This window comes from Taudactylus pleione, unplaced genomic scaffold (genome assembly GCF_031769625.1).
Source record: "Taudactylus pleione unplaced genomic scaffold, aTauple2 ptg000218l, whole genome shotgun sequence".
NCBI lineage: Eukaryota > Metazoa > Chordata > Amphibia > Anura > Myobatrachidae > Taudactylus > Taudactylus pleione.
In genome coordinates this window covers 12,972,418-12,995,000 of record NW_028284620.1, presented here as the reverse complement: position 1 = coordinate 12,995,000, position 22,583 = coordinate 12,972,418, and the positions used below count along the sequence as shown (strand labels likewise).

General features: G+C 40.7%; 1 protein-coding gene across 2 annotated transcripts in view; it reads right to left on the bottom strand.

Annotated features, from left to right (window-relative positions):
- SORBS2 (sorbin and SH3 domain containing 2) overlaps positions 1-22,583 on the bottom strand; it is a 325,434-nt gene that overhangs the window by 128,534 nt on the left and 174,317 nt on the right. For both annotated transcript variants that reach the window (XM_088478777.1, XM_088478776.1), the window contains exons 3-7: positions 16,450-16,499; positions 14,110-14,202; positions 10,850-10,876; positions 10,555-10,682; positions 4,780-5,340 (exon numbers count right to left, since the gene is read on the bottom strand). In XM_088478777.1, the coding sequence (XP_088334903.1) occupies positions 4,780-5,340; positions 10,555-10,682; positions 10,850-10,876; positions 14,110-14,202; positions 16,450-16,459 (819 nt within the window). In that variant the 5' untranslated portion in view covers positions 16,460-16,499. The remainder of the gene's footprint in view (positions 1-4,779; positions 5,341-10,554; positions 10,683-10,849; positions 10,877-14,109; positions 14,203-16,449; positions 16,500-22,583) is intronic.

Genomic DNA, 22,583 nt, shown 5'->3' with positions numbered 1-22,583 from the left:
AAACTATTATCCATGTGTATGAAATAAATTGTGCCCTTTATGTCCACATTTTGTGGCAAATGGTAAATGGCCTGCCTAGTTTTTAAGCACAGTGGCAATACATTTCATAAACACGTCCTTAAAAACATAGTAGTATAATATCCCTATTGGATAATTTTACTACTCAATTATACTTTATGTACAGTTATACTAGATGTACAGTTATAATATATATATATATATACACACACAGTTATACTAGATGTACAGTTATACTATATATATATATATATATATATATATACATACACACAGTTATACTTTATGTACAGTTATACTTTATGTACAGTGAGCCTGGAATATATTGAATATTTTTGTCTGATTTTCATATATTGGTTCAATCACCTTACATTAGCATTGGACGTCTGAGCCACATACACCATACATATGATTGTAGTATCTCCTCTGCATGATGCCAAATAAAATATGCTTGTGCTATAGTAAATTGCAGTGTACTCCCAAAATGTGGGAGTCTTTAACTTCGAGCCTGATTCAGAGTTGTACATTATGCCGATGTTTACACAGGGGAGCGATTATCGACCGTCTGCACATGCGCCAGAGTCGCACTGTACATGTGTCAAGGTACATTACTGTAGTCGTAGGCCGCATGTATTTATTCGCAGTATGATTGACAGTCAGGGAACATTTGGGGGTGGTAAAAGGGGCGATTTGGGGGCGGATTATATCCTGCGTTTGCTTTCCTGTACACTATAAACCGGCCTCCGTCGTCTTTTTCCGTGGCCATTCTGCGCGACTATAGAGTTACTCAGGACTGCTAACGATGCTGGGTCTTTGCACGCAGATGCTTGGATGCCTCAATACATATACCGGCGACTGCAACATTTGCATAATTTCGCACAGCAGTTGTATACGGGATCACAGCTGTGGTGACAAGAGTGTGCAACTCTAAATCAGGCCCATTAAGAATTCATTCTTAATACTGTTTTAAGCGGTGACACTTTGATCATTTAGCACCTGATGCGGAATTAGATGTACGCCTGTGTGCAAAGCGTCTCTTAATGAGTGGTTCTCAGGAAGGTAAAGGTTACTGAGGACATGCTAATGCATCTTTACGCACCGTTGTGATATTTCTGATTACTCCAATTGCCCATTCCCCCTCTCTGACCATCACCTTCTCTCTTTTAACCTAACCCTCTCTCCTTCCCCTCCTCTAACTCCTAAAGCTACCATTACTAAGCGTAATATTGAGGCTATTGACACTGTTGCTTTTTCCTCCCTGCTGGACTCTCTTCTCTCCCCTATCATTTCTCTCTCCTGTCCTGAACAAGCTACCTCCCTGTACAATTCCTCCCTTACTTCAGCTCTTGATTCTGTTGCTCCAGCAATAACCACTCACCCTCGCAGATCCACACCACAACCCTGGCATTCCAAATGCACCAGATACCTACAAAAGTGTTCAAGAATTGCAGAGCGTCAGTGGAGAAAGTCACGCTCTAAGGCTGACTTCCTCCATTTCAAATTTATTCTCTCTTCCTACAGTGCTGCCCTGTCTCTCTCCAAACAAAAATATTTCAAGAACCTCATCTCCTCCCAGTCCTCAAACCCCCGGCGTCTCTTTGCCACTTTCAACTCCCTACTCTGCCCTTCCCCTCCTTGCCTTCCCTCCTCGCTCTCTGCCCTCGACTTTGTCACCTACTTTACATCTAAAATTGACTCCATACGTGAGGACATCATATCCCATCAGACCCTCAGCACCCCTCCCCTTCTGTCTCACCAACTCTGACATCCTTCTCCCCTGCTTCTGGAGAGGAAGTCATGGCCCTCATCCGGTCCTCCCCTCTTTCCACCTCCCCTCTTGACCCTATCCCTTCCCGTCTCCGCTCCCACCTGTCTCCTTCTGCCTGTTCCCATCTGGCTCACCTCCTTAATCTCTCCCTATCATCTGACACTGTCCCTTCTGCATTCAAACATGCTCTTGTCTCCCCCATTCTTAAAAAAACCTACCCTTGATCCTAACATACTTTCCAACTATTGACCCAGCTCTCTTCTCCCTTTTGCTTCCAAACTCCTTGAGCATATTGTCTACAACCGCCTTACCACCTTTCTTTCCTCCCACTCCCTCCTTGACTCATTTCAATCTGGCTTCCGATCTCTCCACTCTACTGAAACTGCCCTCACGAAAGTCAGCAATGACCTCCTTGCTGCCAACTCCAAGGGCCACTACTCTCTGCTCATTCTCCTTGACCTCTCTGCTGCATTTGACACTGTCGACCACCCTCTCCTCCTGCAAATCCTTTACTCTCTCAGTCTACGTGACACTGCCCTCTCTTGGCTTTCCTCCTACCTCTCTGATCGTTCCTTCGCTGTGTCCTCTCATGACTCCTCTTCCCCTCCACTTCCACTAACAGTAGGAGTTTCCCAAGGTTCTGTTCTTGGACCTCTCCTTTTCTCCCAATATACATCCTCTTTAGGTGAACTCATTAACTCCTTTGACCTCCAATATCATCTGTATGCAGATAATACTCAAATTTACCTTTCCACCCCTGAGCTCACCCCTGAGCTCCTTACCCGTATCTCCAACTGTCTCTCTGCTGTCTCTTCGTGGATGTCCCAGCGCTTTCTTAAACTTAACATGTCTAAGACTGAGCTGATCATCTTCCCACCCTCTTCCACTACATCACTTTCCACAATTTCATTATCTATTGATGGCACAACTATCTCCTCTAGCCCCAAAGTGCGCTGTCTTGGAGTTATCCTAGACTCCTCCCTCTCCTTTAAACCGCACATTCAGCACCTCTCGCAGTCCTGCCGTTTTCACCTAAAAAATATCTCCAGGATTAGACCCTTCCTCACCCAGGATGCCACTAAAACCCTCATCCACTCACTGGTCATATCCAGATTGGACTACACTAACCTTCTCCTAGCTGGCATCCCAGTCTCTCACCTCTCTCCACTACAATCTGTTCTTAATGCTGCTGCTCGGCTCATCTTCCTCTCCAGACGTTCTACATCTGCTTCCCCTCTCCTTCAAGCCCTACACTGGCTCCCCTTCCGATGCCAATTTAAGGTTCTTACATTCGCCTACAAAGCCCTCACCAAATCCTCTCCCGCATACATTTCTGACCTTCTCTCCCTTCACACTCCCGCCCGCCCACTTCGCTCAACTAATGCATGCCGCCTCTCTTGCCAACTGATTACTTCCTCCCACTCCCGCATCCGAGATTTTGCCCGTGCTGCTCCCTACCTTTTTTTAATGCTCTCCCTCTCCCCATCAGACTCTCCACCTCTCTACAAATCTTCAAACGGGCTCTCAAGACCCACTACTTCATCAAGGCCTTCCAGCACTCATCCTAACCCACCTCATGCTCTTTCCTTCCTATCTTCCCCTTCTGTGTCACGGCTGTCTGTCTGCCCCTCCCCTTTAGAATGTAAGCTCTCATGAGCAGGGACCTCTTCCCTCATGTGCTTCTCTTTACATTTTCTTCTACTCTCTACTCCCCATAGGGCACCTAACACGTGACTGCCAACTCCCGGCAGCTTATTGTGAGTGCTTTAATCACTATTTCAGCAATGTATATAAGTTGTGTCCTTGTCCTGCACTGTAATGTACTGTAAGTTACTTGTTTCTTGTTCACCTATTAGTTCTATGTACTATGTAAGGCGCTGCGGAACACATGTGGCGCCATATAAATAAAGGAGAATAATAATAATAATAATAATAATAATAATAATAATAATAATAATAATCTGCAGACTACACATAGTTGGGAGAACATGTATAATTTGCATCAAGAATAGGCTGGTGCACACGTCTGAGGATGAGAAGTATCAAATCAAGCATACAGATAGGGATCGGTGCACTACAAAGATGCATGCAACTCTCCATATAGACGATAACATTTACTTCTATGCACGCAATGAAGAGCAGCCAACCTGCATTCAACTCAGGATCAGGCCCTAATAGGACTTTTTCCCTTTGAGGCACATTTTGTGTAAATATGGAGCCTTGGTGATAACCATATATCATAAAGGCTGATTAATATGATGTATATATATATATTGTAAGCACAATAACATTATGGGTGTTATGTCATTTATACAGTATATTAGTGTAATATAATACCAATCTCTAAAAAACTTCCTTTCATTCACTCCCTATAATTCTACAAATTATATCATGGAAAATAATTGATGTCCTCCGAATAGCTCTTTATGCAGACCAAAATGATAGAATAAAAAAAAAAAAAAAAAAAGACCGTATGATGAAATTTTAAATAGTGCTACTATTACAGTTTCATGTGTGTGTAGATCTATATATAAACACACACGTGCGCACATGTATAATATATATATATATTTTTTTTTTTTAGAAAAACCACGTGTTAGAATAAATGTTAAAACTGTACAAAGTGTTACACTACGGGGGTCTCTGAAACAATGCTAAGAATATAGTTAGAAAGTCAAGCGGACATGGGAAGAAGTGAAAACTGCTACACGGTTCACGCGTTTTATCAAATCATACATCACTATTCTCACTACTCATATCTGATCCAAATGTCTGTATATGTTTAAGGATCAAGTACATTTTTGAAACAGAGGCACTGGCATTGATACAGAGACCCCTATAGTTTTGACATGCTGGTACATGCTACGTAATCATAACTAATTCTAGGTTTCAGTTTGTACACATTACTATTAGGTTAGGTTAAAGTTCTCTAGATCACAACACTGCATTCCTTTTACAATGTTAGAGAAGATACTTGAAACTATCGATAATACCCCTCGTCTTTCTGTAGCAGTCTTTTGTCCAGAAATACTAGCAGGGGCCTTGAAAGGACCAGAGGACAGTGCTGCGGCAGGTCCATGAAATCCCGGGTTATCTTCAGCCTTGGTGTCCATCTTGGAAGCTATCTCAACAGACAGGGATGTTGTGTGCTTTTCAGTGGCGGGGTTATGGGGCAAAATGTTGGGTGAGTAGTCTAGCACTGAAGAATTCTGGGCTTTTGTTAGGGTATTAGAATAATTTTTATCTGCAGCAAACTCTTTTAGGATTAGTTTCAAGGTGGAAACCCTACGTTCCTTTGAGTCCTGCTTACACTCCTGGTGACTGACTTTACTGTTCCCATGTTCTGATTTTGTTCTAATATTAGAAAATGAAATCTGTGGATTAGTGGTAATTTTCCGCATGCTCATGCTCGACTTAGCAGAACACATAATGCTCTCCTTATTGGTACAAGTCGAAACACCTGCCGGGCTTACTATGTGCTCACTTATCTCACCCTGCTGGTAATTAGCTGATGACCTATGAAAACTTCCTTTTCTAGGGGGAGGAAGGGGAGCCTGTTATTAATGTGCAGCCACAGAGCAAAACAAGACATACAAAACAGCAACAACGAAAAAAAAAGAATCATACATTAGCATATTTAGCTTAATGAAAGTATCTGACACAAATGCATGGGTATACCTATTTCATGTAATTATTACTCCCTACTGTACATTTATATCCAGGTCGTAAGATTACATCTAAGTCATTGACTATATATATTGTAAATTGTGAATATTTATTGTGGAGTTACAGTAAATATTGGCATCAGATGTTTAACAAACACAAAGAATGTTTTTCTATAGGTAGCTCATAAAAGTATTCCAATACTGAAAAAAACCTCATGAAATACAACTACCAGGTAATGTAAGCTACCCAATATTCAACCACATATACCATGCCAGGAAAAGCATAGAAGCAATTAGGGATTTAGATCTATTGGCAGGACATGGTTTGGACACTTAGAAGTGTGTGGTTTGCTTTTTTTTATCGGCATTGATTTTATTTTTCTTATTCTTTTAATTCTAATTATTTCATATTTATTTACACATCTGAGAAAGACTCGGGTATCCGCAATGCTTTCACTCTGAACCTGGATCTGACAGAAACGAATCCAGATCGCACAAGATGTATTACTTCTAAGTTCTAACAGGCAGGGGAGATCTAAAGCAGGTGTACTCAGCGGCTAAGTGGCATTCCCCTCATCCCAGGGAAATAGATGACGATGTATTCACTGACATCATAGGATGCCCCTTTAACAATGAGTAAAAACATAGTTCAACTTGAAGATGTGAATTCACTTTGTGCACTATGTACTGTGACTGAGCAGCCAGGAAGCAGTATTACGATGTCCTGGTCTGATGAGTGTCGGAATAAGGTGTGCAGGGGCAGACGCTTCTGATTGCAGTGGTGGCCTGGCCACCATGTCATGTTCTGCCTGCACTACAAACCTCACTATAAGACAGTTTGCATATAATCACATTTAATATACAATCACTGTTTAGCTAGAAATCAAAATCCTGAATAATAGACATGAAGTGTACAGCCCCAAAAGGTTGAAAATTAGATACATTCAATCCAGGTTTCTGCTAAAGAAAGTTGGGGTGTTAGCGGTAGATTTACTATTCATCAGTTTGTCAAAGCAGCCAACGATCAGCAACTTTGACCAATAGGTTTAAAGCGGCAACAGAAATAAATGACAATTTATCGGTCAAAGCCAACGATCATCAACAACTTTGACAAACTGCACAATAGTAAATCTAGCCCTTAGTGTCAAAGCAAGTATAAAACTTTGCTCTCCAATTCATGCGAATCACAATACTTTGAAGAGGGGGTGGGCCAGCGATAATTTACTGTAATCTGTGGGATTACGGGGGGGGGGGGGGGTTAAAAATAATTCCAGTCATGTTTTTGTAGGATTTAGGGCTTTCTGACTTTGTAAATTGCCAGCAACATGCACACAATGCTTACAAAGTACTTTATGTCTCGGTGTTGCAACTGGTCTGGGTAAATTGTGGCGAAATTATCATGTACATAGGTTCAGCCCACAAAATGGATGCCTACATTGGGTCTAAGTGATGGGTATAAAATCGCTGCATTGCTATCAGAGAAAAACAATCGTGTACAAAGAACCAAAGATAAAGACATGCTACACACTCCAAGCCAAAGCGTTTAATCTGTTTCTTCAGGGTTCACTAAGACAGCTGTGACTAAGGAACGGACTCTTCTGGGGGCGAGCAGAATGGTTATGACTGGTTATCGAGCAGTACTCATACTAACATACTAATATTAAATATAAAGAGTTTTCTCCTTATTTAGTTGCAGTACTAATATTGTAGAGCATAATTCAACATTTGAAAATGGTTTTCAGGGGCATTTTGTTACTGAGCCACTGAATCTAGACAAGTAAAGGCCCCCATACATCTGCCGGCGAATTGTGCGATCCTGCGAGCGAATACGCCGGTGGGAAATGCCGACCGGTGGCCATCGATGTTCCACGATCTGTCGCAGGATCGGTGAAATTCTGAATGTTAAATTTCACCTATCTGCCAATCACGATCAAAAAATTATCGTGATCGGCATATCTGTGAAATCCAACATGTTGGATTTCAGCAATCCTGCAATGCCGTGTTGCAGGATCACAACATCGCTGCAATCCGTCGCTGACGTATGGGGGCCTTTACATGCAACACTGGATTGATGGATCTTGGAACACTATCATTATTGGATTTAATTAGAACATGCTATTTTTCATGTTAAATACCATTCTCCACAAATGTTGAGCTCTAAAGCCCATAAAATAAAATTAGAATAGATAAATAGAAAAGTATTTTATCTAGCATGAAATATGAAAAAGAGGAATTTCATAGTGTAATGTAGTTGTCAATAAAGAAAAATAGGGAAATCAAATCTTAAAAATCTGGTGTGGCATTAGAGAATGATGGACACTTGGCACTTATACTTAATGGCAGCAATATTGTTTCGTATATACGGTCATAAGAAATACCAGCAAAACCACTATGGAAGCAACATACACCTAAACATTATGAAACAACCCAGACTCCTAAGGCATCCTGCCCTACATATTGCATTTTGGATGCAGTACATCCCGCCACTTATCGGGTATAATATTGGCATTAATAACATCGGTATGTACCTAGAATTCTGATTAAAATCACAAAGGACAGCTCGTTTGAAAAGGATGTCCTTTGCGATGATAGGATCTCTGGGTTTATGACCCAGAAGTCCCTCGGGAGTCCCTTTATGCATGAGATGTATGACGCACGCACCATGGGAGACACTGGGTGGTAACTAATTGGATCCTTCCCAGGGCACAATGCGAAGAGAAGCCCATAGGCTTCTATTGGGCAATGCCCTCCGGGTCCAAGCTGCGGAAAGTAACGCATTCCAGAGCTTAATACATATGGGAAATGTGGTAGGAACACCAAAAATGGCAGTTTTCTGACTTTTGCCTACATTTTCCCTGTAGTACATCCCGCTGTAAAAAAGAAAAATAATCTCCAAGGATGCTTTGCTATGCCTCACTATTAGCAAGAATCATTTGTTGAGGCAGCTGAGTTACAATCCATGGCGATACTGGCTGGCAACAGTAAGAGTCAGGTTGGGTATATTTTGTCAACATTCATCATGTCGACACTGATGAAATGTCAACATGATTAAAACGTCGACATAAGTGTGTCCTGGTGCCAGGGCCGAATTAATGGGAGGGGGGGGGCGACGGGTGGTCGTCCCTGGGCCCCCACATGTAAAGGGCCCCCTCACCCATCAGGGTTAAAGTGGGCTGGAGGAGACTAAACCAGTTCCGCCTCCTCCGGTCCACCTCAGCCCCGCACCACAGGGAGGCTCCAGTTGCCGGGCGCCCGCTGAGATTTTGTTACCAGCGAGCACCCAGCTCCCTACCCGCAGCGGCACCCGGAGGCTGGAGCTCACTCGTGCAGGAGTATGCACTTACCAATCATCAGATAGGACAGTCAATTTAAATATGATCTATTTAGATGTGGAATAATGTAACATGAACTTGTCTATTAGGGATCATTAGCATAAACACTGGAAATACTGATGACTTTTATATCACTGGTAACATTTCTCTCATATTCTGTCAGTGTCGCTATGTATGAAATAGGATGACAATTTAACCCTGTCCACATCATACCTTTCAACAATGTCAATGTCGACATACTGACCCCCACTAATCTTTAACAAAGACTAATGAATTAGAAGGTCTTAGTAGTGGCAGACAAGTTACTGTTGCATAAATATACAGGTAATGTTACATACATACAGTATAATGTTGCAGACATATGCAGGTTACATTGCAGACATATGCAGGTAATAGGACAGATGATGCTTGTACAAAACATGCAAGGTATTTGTATGTCTTCTACAATGCTATTGTGTCTCATTGCTCACTATCTACAAAGCACATTTATTTAAAGTTACCATAATTAATTTCATGCCCCTTTCCTTCTGATATTGTCAAATGCTGCCTCTGACATACAGCGCTTCCATTGTGGGGTTTTTCTATGTTGGCTCTTTGGGGAGTACATATGGGCAATCTGTAATGGTGTTAGGCTGGGTACACCCTATACAACGCTCACTTAATATGCGCGGAAACAGCCTTACTATATTTTTGACAGAAACAGGATTTCATATTCATAAGGCAGTTGGTCACAGTGAAAAGCAGGATCAGGTATTGTCACGTTTATCAGGAATATTATCAGGGCCGGATTAAGGGCCATATGGGCCTGGGGCTGAAAATGTTCAAGGGCCTATACCGAGAAGGGGAGGGGCTGTAACCAGTGCTGTGTGGGTGTTACCAGAGCCAAATGCATGTATACACCCCCCTACACTATCAGCCCCACTGTCTTCCTAATTACTTAAAAAATAAAAGTATAATTTTGTGAGAAAACTAGAAAAACTATTTGAATACTTATGGCTGTGTGACCAGCTAGGTAGTTGTCATGATTATGCTGATGATGGGCCTATTCTTATGTGGAGGCCAGGAGCTGTAGCTCCATCCGCCCCATTGTTAATCTGGCCCTGCCATTTATCCATTTAAATAATTCTGCCCCACATAACATATTGATATGAATGTGAGTGTTTAACTAGCCCCATGTACTGATGTGGCTTACACCGCCATCCTCCCCATTACAGGAGGTGACATTTTGCGTTACCCTTGAAAAAAAACATGAAATTTACACTTTTGCTAATGACCTTTCTAGTCTAGTGCCTGGATAGACCCACAAACATTTTCCAATCAGTGATAGCATCAGTTCCTTAACAAAGCCTTGCAACATGCAAATGTATTTATTTTGGTTGCCAAAATATCCTTCATTATGTTAAAAGGAAAGCTGCACATTGGATACACAGCATTTGAATCAGGTCATTAACAATTAACTATAAGGGGGGAATTTATTTAAGGGCAAATCCGTTTGCCTGGCCGACACTGCGCAGCAGCAACAACTAGGCAGCGGGATCTCGCACAAAAGTGTTCGCTACCCCATAGGGTAGCGGTCACCTATGTGCGAATCCGGCTTTCGGCCAGCCGGGTGAAGGGTGCAGGACGCGCTACCATTGCCGGAGTATAAACACTGCCGGCACTGGCAATTCGCACCGTTCACCGGCAATTTAATTCATATTCACTGAAATGTATTTGCAGAAACTATTCTTTGTGGAGCCCTTTATACACTGTAAATAGAGGTAACAGTTACCTGAGTAGGAGATTTCTTTTCTTGTAAGTTTGGACGGACACTTCTGTAGCCTTTTGCTGCAAGGGAGGAACCACTTGAATCACCATTGAGACCATCTTTCACACAATCATTGTAAGAGCTCCAGATATCTAAAGTTAAACCAGACCATATTTACAGTGCCATTAACATTACCCCATTAAATATAATGCAATGCAATTGTCTGGCCAGCCGCATTACATCTTCCATTGGGTCTCAAGCCACAATACTGAAAAAAACACCACATTATTATCATATAGTAAAATAAATATCCGAGTACCTGAGTCAGGTGAATGAGATTCCTGCCCTAAAAGAAAAAATCAAATGATTTATAGTTATTATGTGTAAACGGAATTCATATAAGATGAGTTGTAATTACACGAGAGACATATTAAACATCAAAAGTGGCGCCACTATTAGCAGTGATAACGGATGTCTTTTCAGGGTAAATCTTCTTGAAAGATAGTGTACATTCTGGTGAAGAGTGAGTAGTAAAGTTATAATTCTTACTATTACTTTACTACCAGGATCTAACCTGGCTATAACTTATCATGGGTGCCAACAAGCCAGGGCATTCCCAGCTGTATGACTGCCTTATGGAGGTATCTTGTTTAGGAGCTACTACACCTCTGTTTATTTAATAGGATACAGACTATAGGTACACAATATGCCACCTGGTATACTTGTCTACTTTGTGAAAACAGATAAAAAAATCCCCCATCATTTAGAGAACAGCCTTCTGTAGCTGTCAAATATTATTATACTGTTTTCTTGAGGTTTAAGTACATTGAAAAACATTTGTCCTTGGCAATCTGTTTTCAACTTTAGTATTTACCAAGCAGATTTATGTTCCTCACATTTATGCAATACATGTTCAGTCCCCTCTAGCTTGCTCTCACTCCAGTCTTTTAATCAGCTTGGTTCATGTAGTCTTAGATATATTGTTGCCTTACAGTATGTACTTTCAACAGTATTTAAAATATTTTGTATTTATTTCCCATGTGTTTTTTTTTTCACTTTTTCCGCATTACTTTAAGAATAAAAGCTACAGCATGTCTATTTTGTCCTTCTAAAACTCCAAGTTTTGTAGCTCCAGGTTACTAGAGATGGACATTGGATATAGATTTTCTATTAGATAGCACAGAGTCCAGTAGGGCTCCCCCTCTTGTTGGTTCTACTACCAATTATTAAAGGACATTGCCTCTCAAAATATATAAAACTTGATTTAATCAGAACCACTAGTCATTGTCTCAATATATATGCAGCACAGTTGGTGAAATGGTTAGCATTACTGCCTCACAGCACTGAGGTCATGGGATGGATTCCCACTTTGGCCCTAACTGTGTGGAGTTTGTATATTCTCCCCTGCTTGCATGGGTATGTGTGTGTGTGTGTGTGTGTGTGTGTGTGTGTGTGTGTGTGTGTGTGTGTGTGTGTGTGTGTGTGTGTGTGTGTGTGTGTGTGTGTGTGTGTGTGTGTGTGTGTGTGTGTGTGTGTGTGTGTGTGTGTGTGTTAGAGAATATTGGGCCTGATCCAGATATGTAGGTACATCTGGTTCATCTCCGATGTCTCCGTTTCTGTGCCGGGCTCGTTCTGTGTATTTGCAGAACAGGTCCTGCAATTATGTTCGCAGATTCCCCCAAGCCACAGCATTGGCGTTTGGGGGGGGGGGGGAAGCAGAGCGGGGGTGTGGCTGGTCCCCGTTCCCGTGAGGGAGGAGGCATGGGTCTGCGTTGTTGGACGCAGATTCCTGCCTCTTACGTGACTAGCACCTGGTCAGGCTGCGGGAAGCTTCAGCTCCCATAGACTGACCAAAGGAGCAACCATCGCGACCATGATAGTTGCGATAGTGATCCAAGCCTGCGACGTCGGTTGCAGGGCTGGGATCGCAAATGCAGCAATGAGGTATAAAAGTATAGCATAGCACAACAGAGCATTTATATAGCAGTATTATGGACTATTTAAAACTACAAAATAATAATTTATTTTACAGTTTTAAAAAAAATATAGCATATCAGATCCTTTTGCAGAAACAAATTGTGAACATTTGACTTATTTTCATATTCTTATGCCTTTTTCTGAGAATTGGCAAGAAAATTATATACCTGAGCATTTAGATTTAGAACTCCTCTCACACATATTGTTGATTTAAATATAGGATATTACATATTGATATTGAAGGAGCCGGCCTGAATCCAGCAGAATTAAATTACTGAAACAATTCTGCTGACACATTTCTGAAACCATGGATTTTTATTTTTTGGAACAAAAGAATATTGCCACTGAAAAGGTTAAATTTAATATATTTGTTCAGAATTACATTTTCACGTAATTACTTTTTTTAAAATTATTTTTGTATTTGATATAGAAAATATTGCAGGAAGACATTGGCGGCGTTTTAATTCTTTGTATAATGTTTTCAAAAGTTTAATACGTTTAAATTTGCAATTGTTGGGTTTTGCCTTTAAAATGATTGCCGCTTTAAAAATACGTGAAGACGCACACAGGAGTTCCCACAGCGGCTGCAGCTCGCAACCTATTACATAATCCCCATAGTCATATAGTTCTTGATGGCTCTGCGTTAGGAGCAAAGAAAAAAACAAAACAAGTTGGGTTACATCTGGACAAACCATGTTGCAATATAAGGGGTGCAATACATTTATTGTTTTTGCATGCAGGGCAAATACTAGCAGCTTTTGCATGTAGCCTACAAATATTGGGGAGCTTTATTTTTACACTACAATTTACATTTGACTTTGAACATCTCCCTCTCAAATCTAAATCTCTCTTCACATTTTAAGTCAGTCCCACCTACAGTGCTGCATGGTTTTGCCAAGGTGCAAAGCTACGTGCTTTTTTCTTTTTGTTGCTTTGCTCCCAACTCAGAATCAGACCCAATATATTCATTAAATAGGTTTTGAGAACCTATCAATTAGTAAGGCCACACATTCGCTAGACATCAGCTTTGTAAAGTCACGTTTGCTAGAAGTTATCTTAGTGAGGTTTCTTGTTCCTACTGAATTGGTACTCTACTACACTGTCTAGAATTGCCGCTTAAAAGCCACTACGGCTCTGCAGCTTGGAAATACAGCAGTGATGCTCACCCATTTTAAGGTGGAATCACAAGAGTCAAGGTATCTATGAAATAGATTTTAGGACACCACTTGGTAGGACCTTTGAAGTGCACCACCAATTACTATGGCGGCACTGTATCCATCATCCAAGGTGGTGAAGGAGAAAGATGCAGGATTCTCTTCTTTAGAACTTTACACAAGGACATGGAGCAATGGACAATTTCCTAACTTAATACACATGACACAAACAAATCAAACAGCTTTTTCTTAGTCCATAATAAAATGCTTTGACTTTATTATGCCAGCTGTATTAAAAAAAACACATTGTGAATAGTTAAGTATGAGAATGCTGAAATTTCCACCAGGCAAAAATGTTGGGTACAAGGACTTTCTATGCCACTCAGAAATTGTGAAAGCTTCGGAAGATTGTGTAAGTTCTTCTCCGTAGTCGGGTTAGTTGCTATACCTGAAGCCAATAGATTTGGAGAACTTTGCGCTCTTTTCACAGCTGTTAGTGTGACAGACATTGCAGCACGTTTGCGAGCACATCCACCGCTATCTGGAAGCACACAAAGTGATATTGATGCAAGCAGAACACAGACACAGCAAGCACATGCAATGCATACCACTGATACAATGTGGCATTTGTGTAAGAACATGACAAGCCAGATAAACAGGTGCACTTGTACATTATCATTAATATGACGTCATCGTTCTATAGGCCTGTTCTACACACTGACTTGTCCTGTATACAAGTCACAAGATATAATCACACATTATATCGTATGCAGCAGATTCCAAAACCGAGGGCTTCCAAAGTCCAACTTACCTGGGTGAGATCAGGTAGGAGACAGTGGGTACTATTCTGTTCTCAGACTGCTCTCAAAAGATACACAACTTAAAAGAATAAAAATGGGCATCAAATAATGCAAAATATGAAATATAAGTGGGACCCCATTGTTTTGATACTGGAAATTGAATATGAAATGTAAATTTTACTACACGCCACATACCTGATGGCACTTAATTAATAGAATTTCTAGGTCAAGATTTATTTACATCAAGAAAGCAGGGTGATGTTTAGTGACTGGGAAAATGTAATGCAATATGGTTATACTGGTTTTATACAGTGATTGTTCTGTTGCTGCCTGATCTGTTTTGTACTGTCACCTTTTCCACATAAGTATAGGGTAACTGGCAGAGAGTATAGATACAGTAGAAACCATTACTAATGCCAGAGGTTTTTAAAAAAAAGACTATTTTTAAATACTTTCACATATAAAATATAGCTATAGACTTGGTGAATGTGAGATAAAATGTGCCATGGATAGGCTGGAGATGGAAGCCCTTAGTCCTAGGGAGAAGATTACTGACAGGAAAATGCAGCCATTACACTGTACTTCCAGATGTGTTCCAGCTATTATACAGTGTTCACGTTGCTGCTCTTTATAAAAGAAATTTGCATTTGAAATAAAAGAGAAACACCAGGCTATAGAAAATTATAGAAATATATAGTTCAAACGACAATAAAAAGGAACATTTTACTACACACATTTCATGCCATGGGTGGCAACTAGCAAAGCATGCTGGGATTTGTAATTTACCAGCTGTAGACTAGCAGACTGACCTGACTAGTCACATCTGAAGGATCACATAATTGGATGTGTGTGACTGTGTACATGACCATCAGAGAAGCACGCTGTGTCAAATTTGTGTAGTGGTAAAATTTTAAAGCCTGAATGCTTATAAATGAAGGAGAACAACTGTGCATTGTAGATACACACACATAAGGGAACACGTATATGTGGCTGGACTATTCGGTCACTCCATCAATTCCTATCAGTCCCGATCTACAACTGTCAGATGCTGATAGGAGGCAGTGATTTTGTGCCTATTGCAAAATATTAAACTGGCAAGTGGCAGCTTATTTATATCTAAATGGGTCAAAAACCATTGATCCCAAACAGGACTGGTCTATAATCTTTGAGCTGTTGATCGGATATGGTAGAAAGGGTGGAAATATGATGGCTGGGATCTGACACACACTGATGGTATGCTTTAGAATCCGGCTGTTCGGCCACAGTACACAATAGCTGCTGCTACTCGGGTTGGTCACACATGAATCTGCCTATGTATGGGCAGCTATGAAAGGACACATGTTCATAGGAGTAATATATAACCCATCACATATCCTACACGTCTTTTAGTCGTCACGTAATGAACTTGGGAATAAAAGTAATGTGTTTCAAGCTGTATTAAATCTCTAAAATTGCATAACATTATAACATAAATGATAACAATACAATGACAATAATGGCATTAATGCAAAGTGAAACACTTCAATGATAAAGTCAGTCACATTTGCGTCCTAGAAGTGACATGCCCATGAAAATTAAGTTTTTATTAATTTTCCCATCACAATTTACACAGCTGGCACACATTCTCACACACATAAAATGTGTCTGAAAAGCTGGAGTCAATTTATTTTACACTGTTAAATAATGCTATAAAAAATATGATCGTCAGTATTTTGGCAAGTCTGAATTATGTGGTTAATGGGCAGTAAGGTCCATGTACTGGCAACTTGTGGTGCTCAGACTGGGACTAATGGTACCATAACAGCCTGAGAACCCCACGTTGCCTGTAGCCTGGTTTGCAAACTTAAACATTGGATCAGTTTGCGGATATATAATATATAATGTACCTGATACATGTGGGTGTGCAATGGTTATCTTCCTACCATTTGTGATTAATACATATTGTCATGATTACATGCTAACTATTTGTGCTTGCCAATAAGTCATACCTGTATTCATCTTGATTCCGCTGGTTTAAATGAAAAGGACTTCAGTTTGCCTATGAGAAAATAAAATAATCAATGATTAAAACAGATTTGTACTTGTAATGGTGCATACACACGATCAGATTTTTCCTTCAGATATGAACGATAACTATTTAAAAATGGTTCAGTCGTTCATATCTGAAGGAAAATCGTTCATATCTGACATGCCTGAACGATGGACGATCAACGATGCGCGTTCCCGCTTGTCAGATAACGATATCTGACATCTGATGTGTTTGCAGTCAGACTTGGACGATTCCATTCATTTTAATGCAGTCAAAAATCGTTCAATCGTTCAAAACTTTGGTAAAATCGTTCAAAACGTTCAAATCGTTCAATCGTTCATCTGACAAGTCTGACAAATCTGACCGTGTACGCTCCATAAGTTGTGTTTATATATATATAGCGATATATATGCTAAATATTTACATTGTTTATACGAAATATACTATTAGAGCTGTTCATATTTCAATATTGTACAAACCTACTGACACCATACAAGTATAGGGGATAATACATATCCATCTTTATTTTTAAGGTTTGTTTATATTGGGGATGAATCAAATGTCATGATGACAGCAACTGCAACTCTGCATGTCAGGGTTGATGAAGTGTCCATAAGTCAGATCAGTGCATGATTTGTAGTGGTAGATGATACAGTATGTTGGTGTCCCTTTCACCATATACAAGTTATTGCTAAAGGCCACATGTTTGTTGAGCATGAAGGTCTTCTAATCAATTAGCCTTCCTTATAATAGAGCATGTGGATGAATAAAGAATCTAAAAGAGCCTCCATCTCAACTCCCCAGAATCTTTGCAAAACCCCAGAGACAGACTCTCCCCTATTTAAGAGATGGTCAATTTAGTTTCTGATTCTTTGACAATGTGTAAGCATAGGATACTGGAAATGTAGCCTATACCGCAGGACATACTTGCCAATTCTCCCTAAATATCAGGGAGACTCCCTGAAATAGTAGCAATCTCCCTGACTCCCTGAAGTATCTAGTAATATCCCTGATTGCACCTTACCCCCATTATGTAGCTGTTATATACTGGGGGAAAAAAAGAATTAAGATATTTATACATTCAAGTTGGATATTTAATGCCATTTCCCTTCATTGGTATAAGGCATAATGATGTATTAGTGTGTTTTCATCAACAGGTACATCTTAATGAGCAACAATTGTTGCTTTGGGGCTCGTTTACATTTGGATGTAAGTCAACTTTATGACATGCCCATAAGGAGGAACAGTACAAGTCCACTTTAACGCCGGGCACATAGGTGCTGCTTTCACAATCTCCCTGAAATGCTTTTTCAAAAGTAGGCAAGTATGCCGCAGGAACAGTTTTACAGAAAGGCCCCATAAACATGATTGCAATGCATCTTTGGTCAAACAAATAATAATCCAACTGTTATTGCACTACAGCATAGCTGTCAGAATATTCCCTGAGTGATATAAAACAAAGGACAATACATATATACCGAGTGACAATCCTCTATAATACACAAACATGACGTTTGGACAAGAAAGTTTTGATAACAGAGCTGTAAAACTACTTTGTACTAAAATATTACCGAAAATGGCTCATGCAAACTGGCTAAGTGATGCATGATGCTGTAAGAATGCTATATTAAATGCTAATGTATTATTACGCAGCGCTTTACAGAGAATATCTGGTTATTTACATCAGTCCCTGACCAAGTGGAGCTTACAATCTATATTTAGGAGTTAGCCATTTATACATGTTCATATACTGGGGTATGAAGAGTAAGACTTATTCTGAGTACACACTGGCAGATATATTGGCCAATAAATCTTGTGTGCGTCGGCCAGTGTGTACCAGTGAAATATCTGTGAATGAAGTTGTTCACAGACATATCGTGTCCACTGTGCTGCAGAGCCGATGCCCAGTATATCGGCAGATATACTGGGGCATCTTGCTGTGTGTACGGGAAATCAGCCGACCGCCCGCACAATTGCAGCAGAGGCCGCAGGAAGGGGGGGCGCGACACGTCCCCCCGGCCAGCGGGACCCGCAACCAGAAGACAGATGATGGTTGTTCAGTGTGTATGAACAACGATCATCTGCAGATATATCTGTAAGGTATGTACTCAGCATAAAGGCTCAATCGTATTAGGTGCGAGTTTGCAAATATGAGTTTTTGTTTCATGAAACGAGCAGACCACATAAATGTGCACACCCGGGAAATGCGAGATCCAATTAGACAAGGCACTTCATTATAGTTGTGGCGAGGGTGTGCGACTTTCTACAAAACCTGGGAGAAGGGCACGAAAAAAAAAGAGAAAAACATCCTGGACCCCCAAAAAGTGACAAATGAGATAGCGATACTTTATAGAAGGCTGCTTATGGCCCATAAGGAAAGTGCTGGAGGTTTTAAAAGTTGTCAAATGGATGATGATTGTACTTTTTATTAATGGTGCTTTTCATCAAATTAAAGTTGTTGCAGACCTTTTGGTTACAGAAAAAATAATTACTGTAGTAATATTTCATTGTTTTTATACAAGTTTGTAAAAAGTTGGACTAAACACTTTTACCTGTCACCTGCAAGTTGAAAATCCCCTCTCCCAACACCTCACCATACCTCAGGGCCGCAACTAGGAGTGTGCCACCGGTGCCACAGCACATAACACAAGGGCTCTGTAGGTGGCACCATCGCACCCCTTATGGCCATTGCTTCTAACTAGCAGGGTGCCTGAAACGGCACCCTGCAGCCAGAATCACTTGTGCAGTGCAGCTTGGAACGTCCACAGGATGCCCTCAGACTGGCACTCTGCAGCCGATCAGGTGTCCTCAGGATGACCAGTCTGTGCTGCACTTACCAGTGCTGCCATCCCTGCCCCTTTTGCGCGACATCATGACGTTGCGCGCTCAGTGGGTGCATTTGTGCCCTGTTATGGCCATGACATACCTGTCCCACATAATTTAACCCATTATTGAGCTTTTTAGAGAAATTCACCTTAAGACTGATATGTATTTATTGGCCAAGTGCACGATTATACATTGGTGTACCAGGGGTTCTACACCGTGTTCTGAAATGTTTCCTTTACATAAAGATTTTCCCAAACTCTTTACCTGCTCAGGGGAAGCGCACAAGAAAAAATAAAAATAAATAAAAAGTGTGACTTCATTTCACCTCAGATTGAAAGAGCACACCGTTTAGGCCCGGAGAGAGACGGAGTCCATGACCGCCCACGTCCTGTCATAGCCAGGTTCTTAGACTTTAGGACCAAAGAAAAAATGTTAGCAGCTGCTAGAAAATGCCCTCAAATAATGGTAGAAGACCACCGTATATTAATCTTTCAGGATTTTTCTGCTTCGGTGGCACAAAAAAGGATGGCCTTTTCTTCGGTGTGTAGACATTTAGTGGAAAATAATCTGAGATTCTCCCTTCTTTTCCCGGCGAGACTTCGAGTTGACATAGATGGTCAAACAAAGTTTTTCACTGATCCAGATAAAGCCAAGGTTCATTTTCAACGTAACTCTCCCCCTTCGCGGTCACCTGCCCATCACCTTGAAGCTTAATTGTACTTATTACTACTCGGTATGATGTTCCATATTGATATATAATTGCATTTGTATTAGATTTCTGTCTGTTGGGAGTGTTCCCGCCTCACATTCTCTAAGTTGGTTTCAACTAATGTTTCAATGTTCAGTAAATGTAACTTTTTTTTTTTTGTTATTGATACTGTCAATTTTTGTTTCTTTCTCTCTGTCCGAGGGAGACATTTCAATTTTTTTCTTGGATGGAAAATTAGAAAACTGTTGTATTCAGAGATATATCTACTATTTTGCTGGTCATGTACTTCCTTTTTTTGTGGATTCATTATATGGTATTATTGCTTAAATTTTATGTATGGAATTTCATTGTTGTGAAGGTGAAGCATTGTGTGGGCCCTTTAGTATGGTTGGATCTCCCCGGTTGCTGGGACGGGGGGAAGCCTTATTTTACATTATCTACTTTTGATAGCTACACTCCCTCTCAGGGTATAGGATGACCTCCTGTTTTTTAGGGCAGCATCCACTGTCTTTGCCTCAGAATTCGGGTCTTGATATAGTCTCATGGAACGTGGGAGGGCTTAACTCACCTATTAAGAGAAAAAGTCACCACACATCTAAAACGTTTTAAGGCACAGATAGTATTTTTGCAGGAAACTCACTGGAGAGCCGGAGAGGATTCCACTTTAAGGGATGGATGGATACAGGAATGTATTTCTGCTCCCTTTCGTACTAAAGCTAGGGGAGTTGCAATATTATTAAGTAATTCATTACAATATCAAATCCTAGACCGATTTTTAGACCCAGGGGGTAGGTTTATCCTTCTAGACATACTTATCTATGGAGTTAAATACACTTTACTAAATATATATGCTCCCAATAATCCTGCGGAATTTTTATTGGAATTATCCCAATTCCTAGCCCAACGAGATACCCCAGGCTTGGTGGTGGGTGGCAACTTTAATACGGTGGCAGATCCGCTTATTGATAAGTCCCCGTCCCCTGCTTCATTACGAGGCTCAGCTTGGCAACATCTTACTAGATTTAAGACGTCATGTGATCTAGTCAACCCTTGGCGCATACTCAATCCTATGGATCATTCCTATACTCACATATCTGCTGTTCATCGCTCCCTGTCGTGAATAGACTGTATACTAATAGGAGAATCCTTGTTTTCTTATATACAAAATGCGACCATAAAAGATATTATAATATCAGACCATGCCCCAATAAGCATATCTCTTTGCTACTCCTCCCCCAAGGTTCTCCTCACGCCTTGGAAATTCCCTTCTTATTTATCAAATTCAGAAGATTTGAAAAACTACCTAACCCGTAGTTGGAACGACTATCTAGATGACAATGTTGGTCACTGGGATACCCCGATTTTGTTTTGGGAGACTTCCAAGGCTGTGATGCGGGGCCATATTATTAGTTACCTTGCCAAAAAAAGACGAGAGGAAAGATCTCGCTACACTTCTCTGCAGAAAACTATGACTCTGGCGTTTCAGGCATATGTGGATGATCCTGGTGATGAAACGTTCCTATCATATCAACAAGCCCGTCGTTTTTTGGAATCTTACCTTTTGTCGCAGTCCAAGTCTAAATTAGATTTTGTTAGAAATAAATATTTCAGATGGGGAAACAAACCAGGTAAATTACTTGTGAATCTGGCTAAACCCAAACAGAGAAAAACTTTCATTCATTCCCTTAGGGACCAATCAACAGGATCTTACATTACTCGAATCTCAGATATTACCTCACAATGTTACTCTTATTATGCTAACTATACAGCTCTGGGAATATAGATATTGCTAAACAAGATATCTTGCTGAATGGTGCCTGTCTCCCCAAGTTATCCCAGGATCAGGTGGACTGTTTGGATGGGGATATATCAATGGAGGAACTTTTGGATACTATCTCGAGCCTACACTCTCATAAAGCTCCAGGCCCTGACGGTTTCGGTGGAGATTATTACAAAATGCTATGCCAGGAGGTGTCCCCAATTTTGTTGGATTTATATCGCTTAATACATAGACAATCACCTTTATATCCATCATTCAACTCCTCTCATACTATTTTTTTGCCTAAACCAGACAGAGACCCCCAGTTGGTGGCTTCATATCGACCTATTTTTTTGCTCAACGTCGACGTCAAAATTCTGGCAAAGATTCTGTTCTCCCTGATCTATTGACATCACACCAACTTGGATTTGTAAAAGGTAGACATTCGGTTAAGGGTATTCGGTCAGCGATAGCGGCCACTGTTGTTTCTTCCCAGGATGTATCCTCCTCCAATTTACTGCTCAATCTTGATACCCATAAAGCCTTTGATACCAATCTTTGGCCACATTTATTCGAAATTTTGACACGTAGAGCCTTTAGACAAGATTTCATTGGCTTGATAAGCTATTTCTATAATTCCCCACAAACTAATTTTTTGATTAATGGTATACTGGGAGGCGTGATGGAACTCCACAGAGGCACTCGACAGGGATGTCCGATGTCCCCTCTTCTTTTTAATTTGTCCTTAGACCCCTTACTTCGGCTAATTCAGCAAGATCATAATATTAGAGGTAATAAA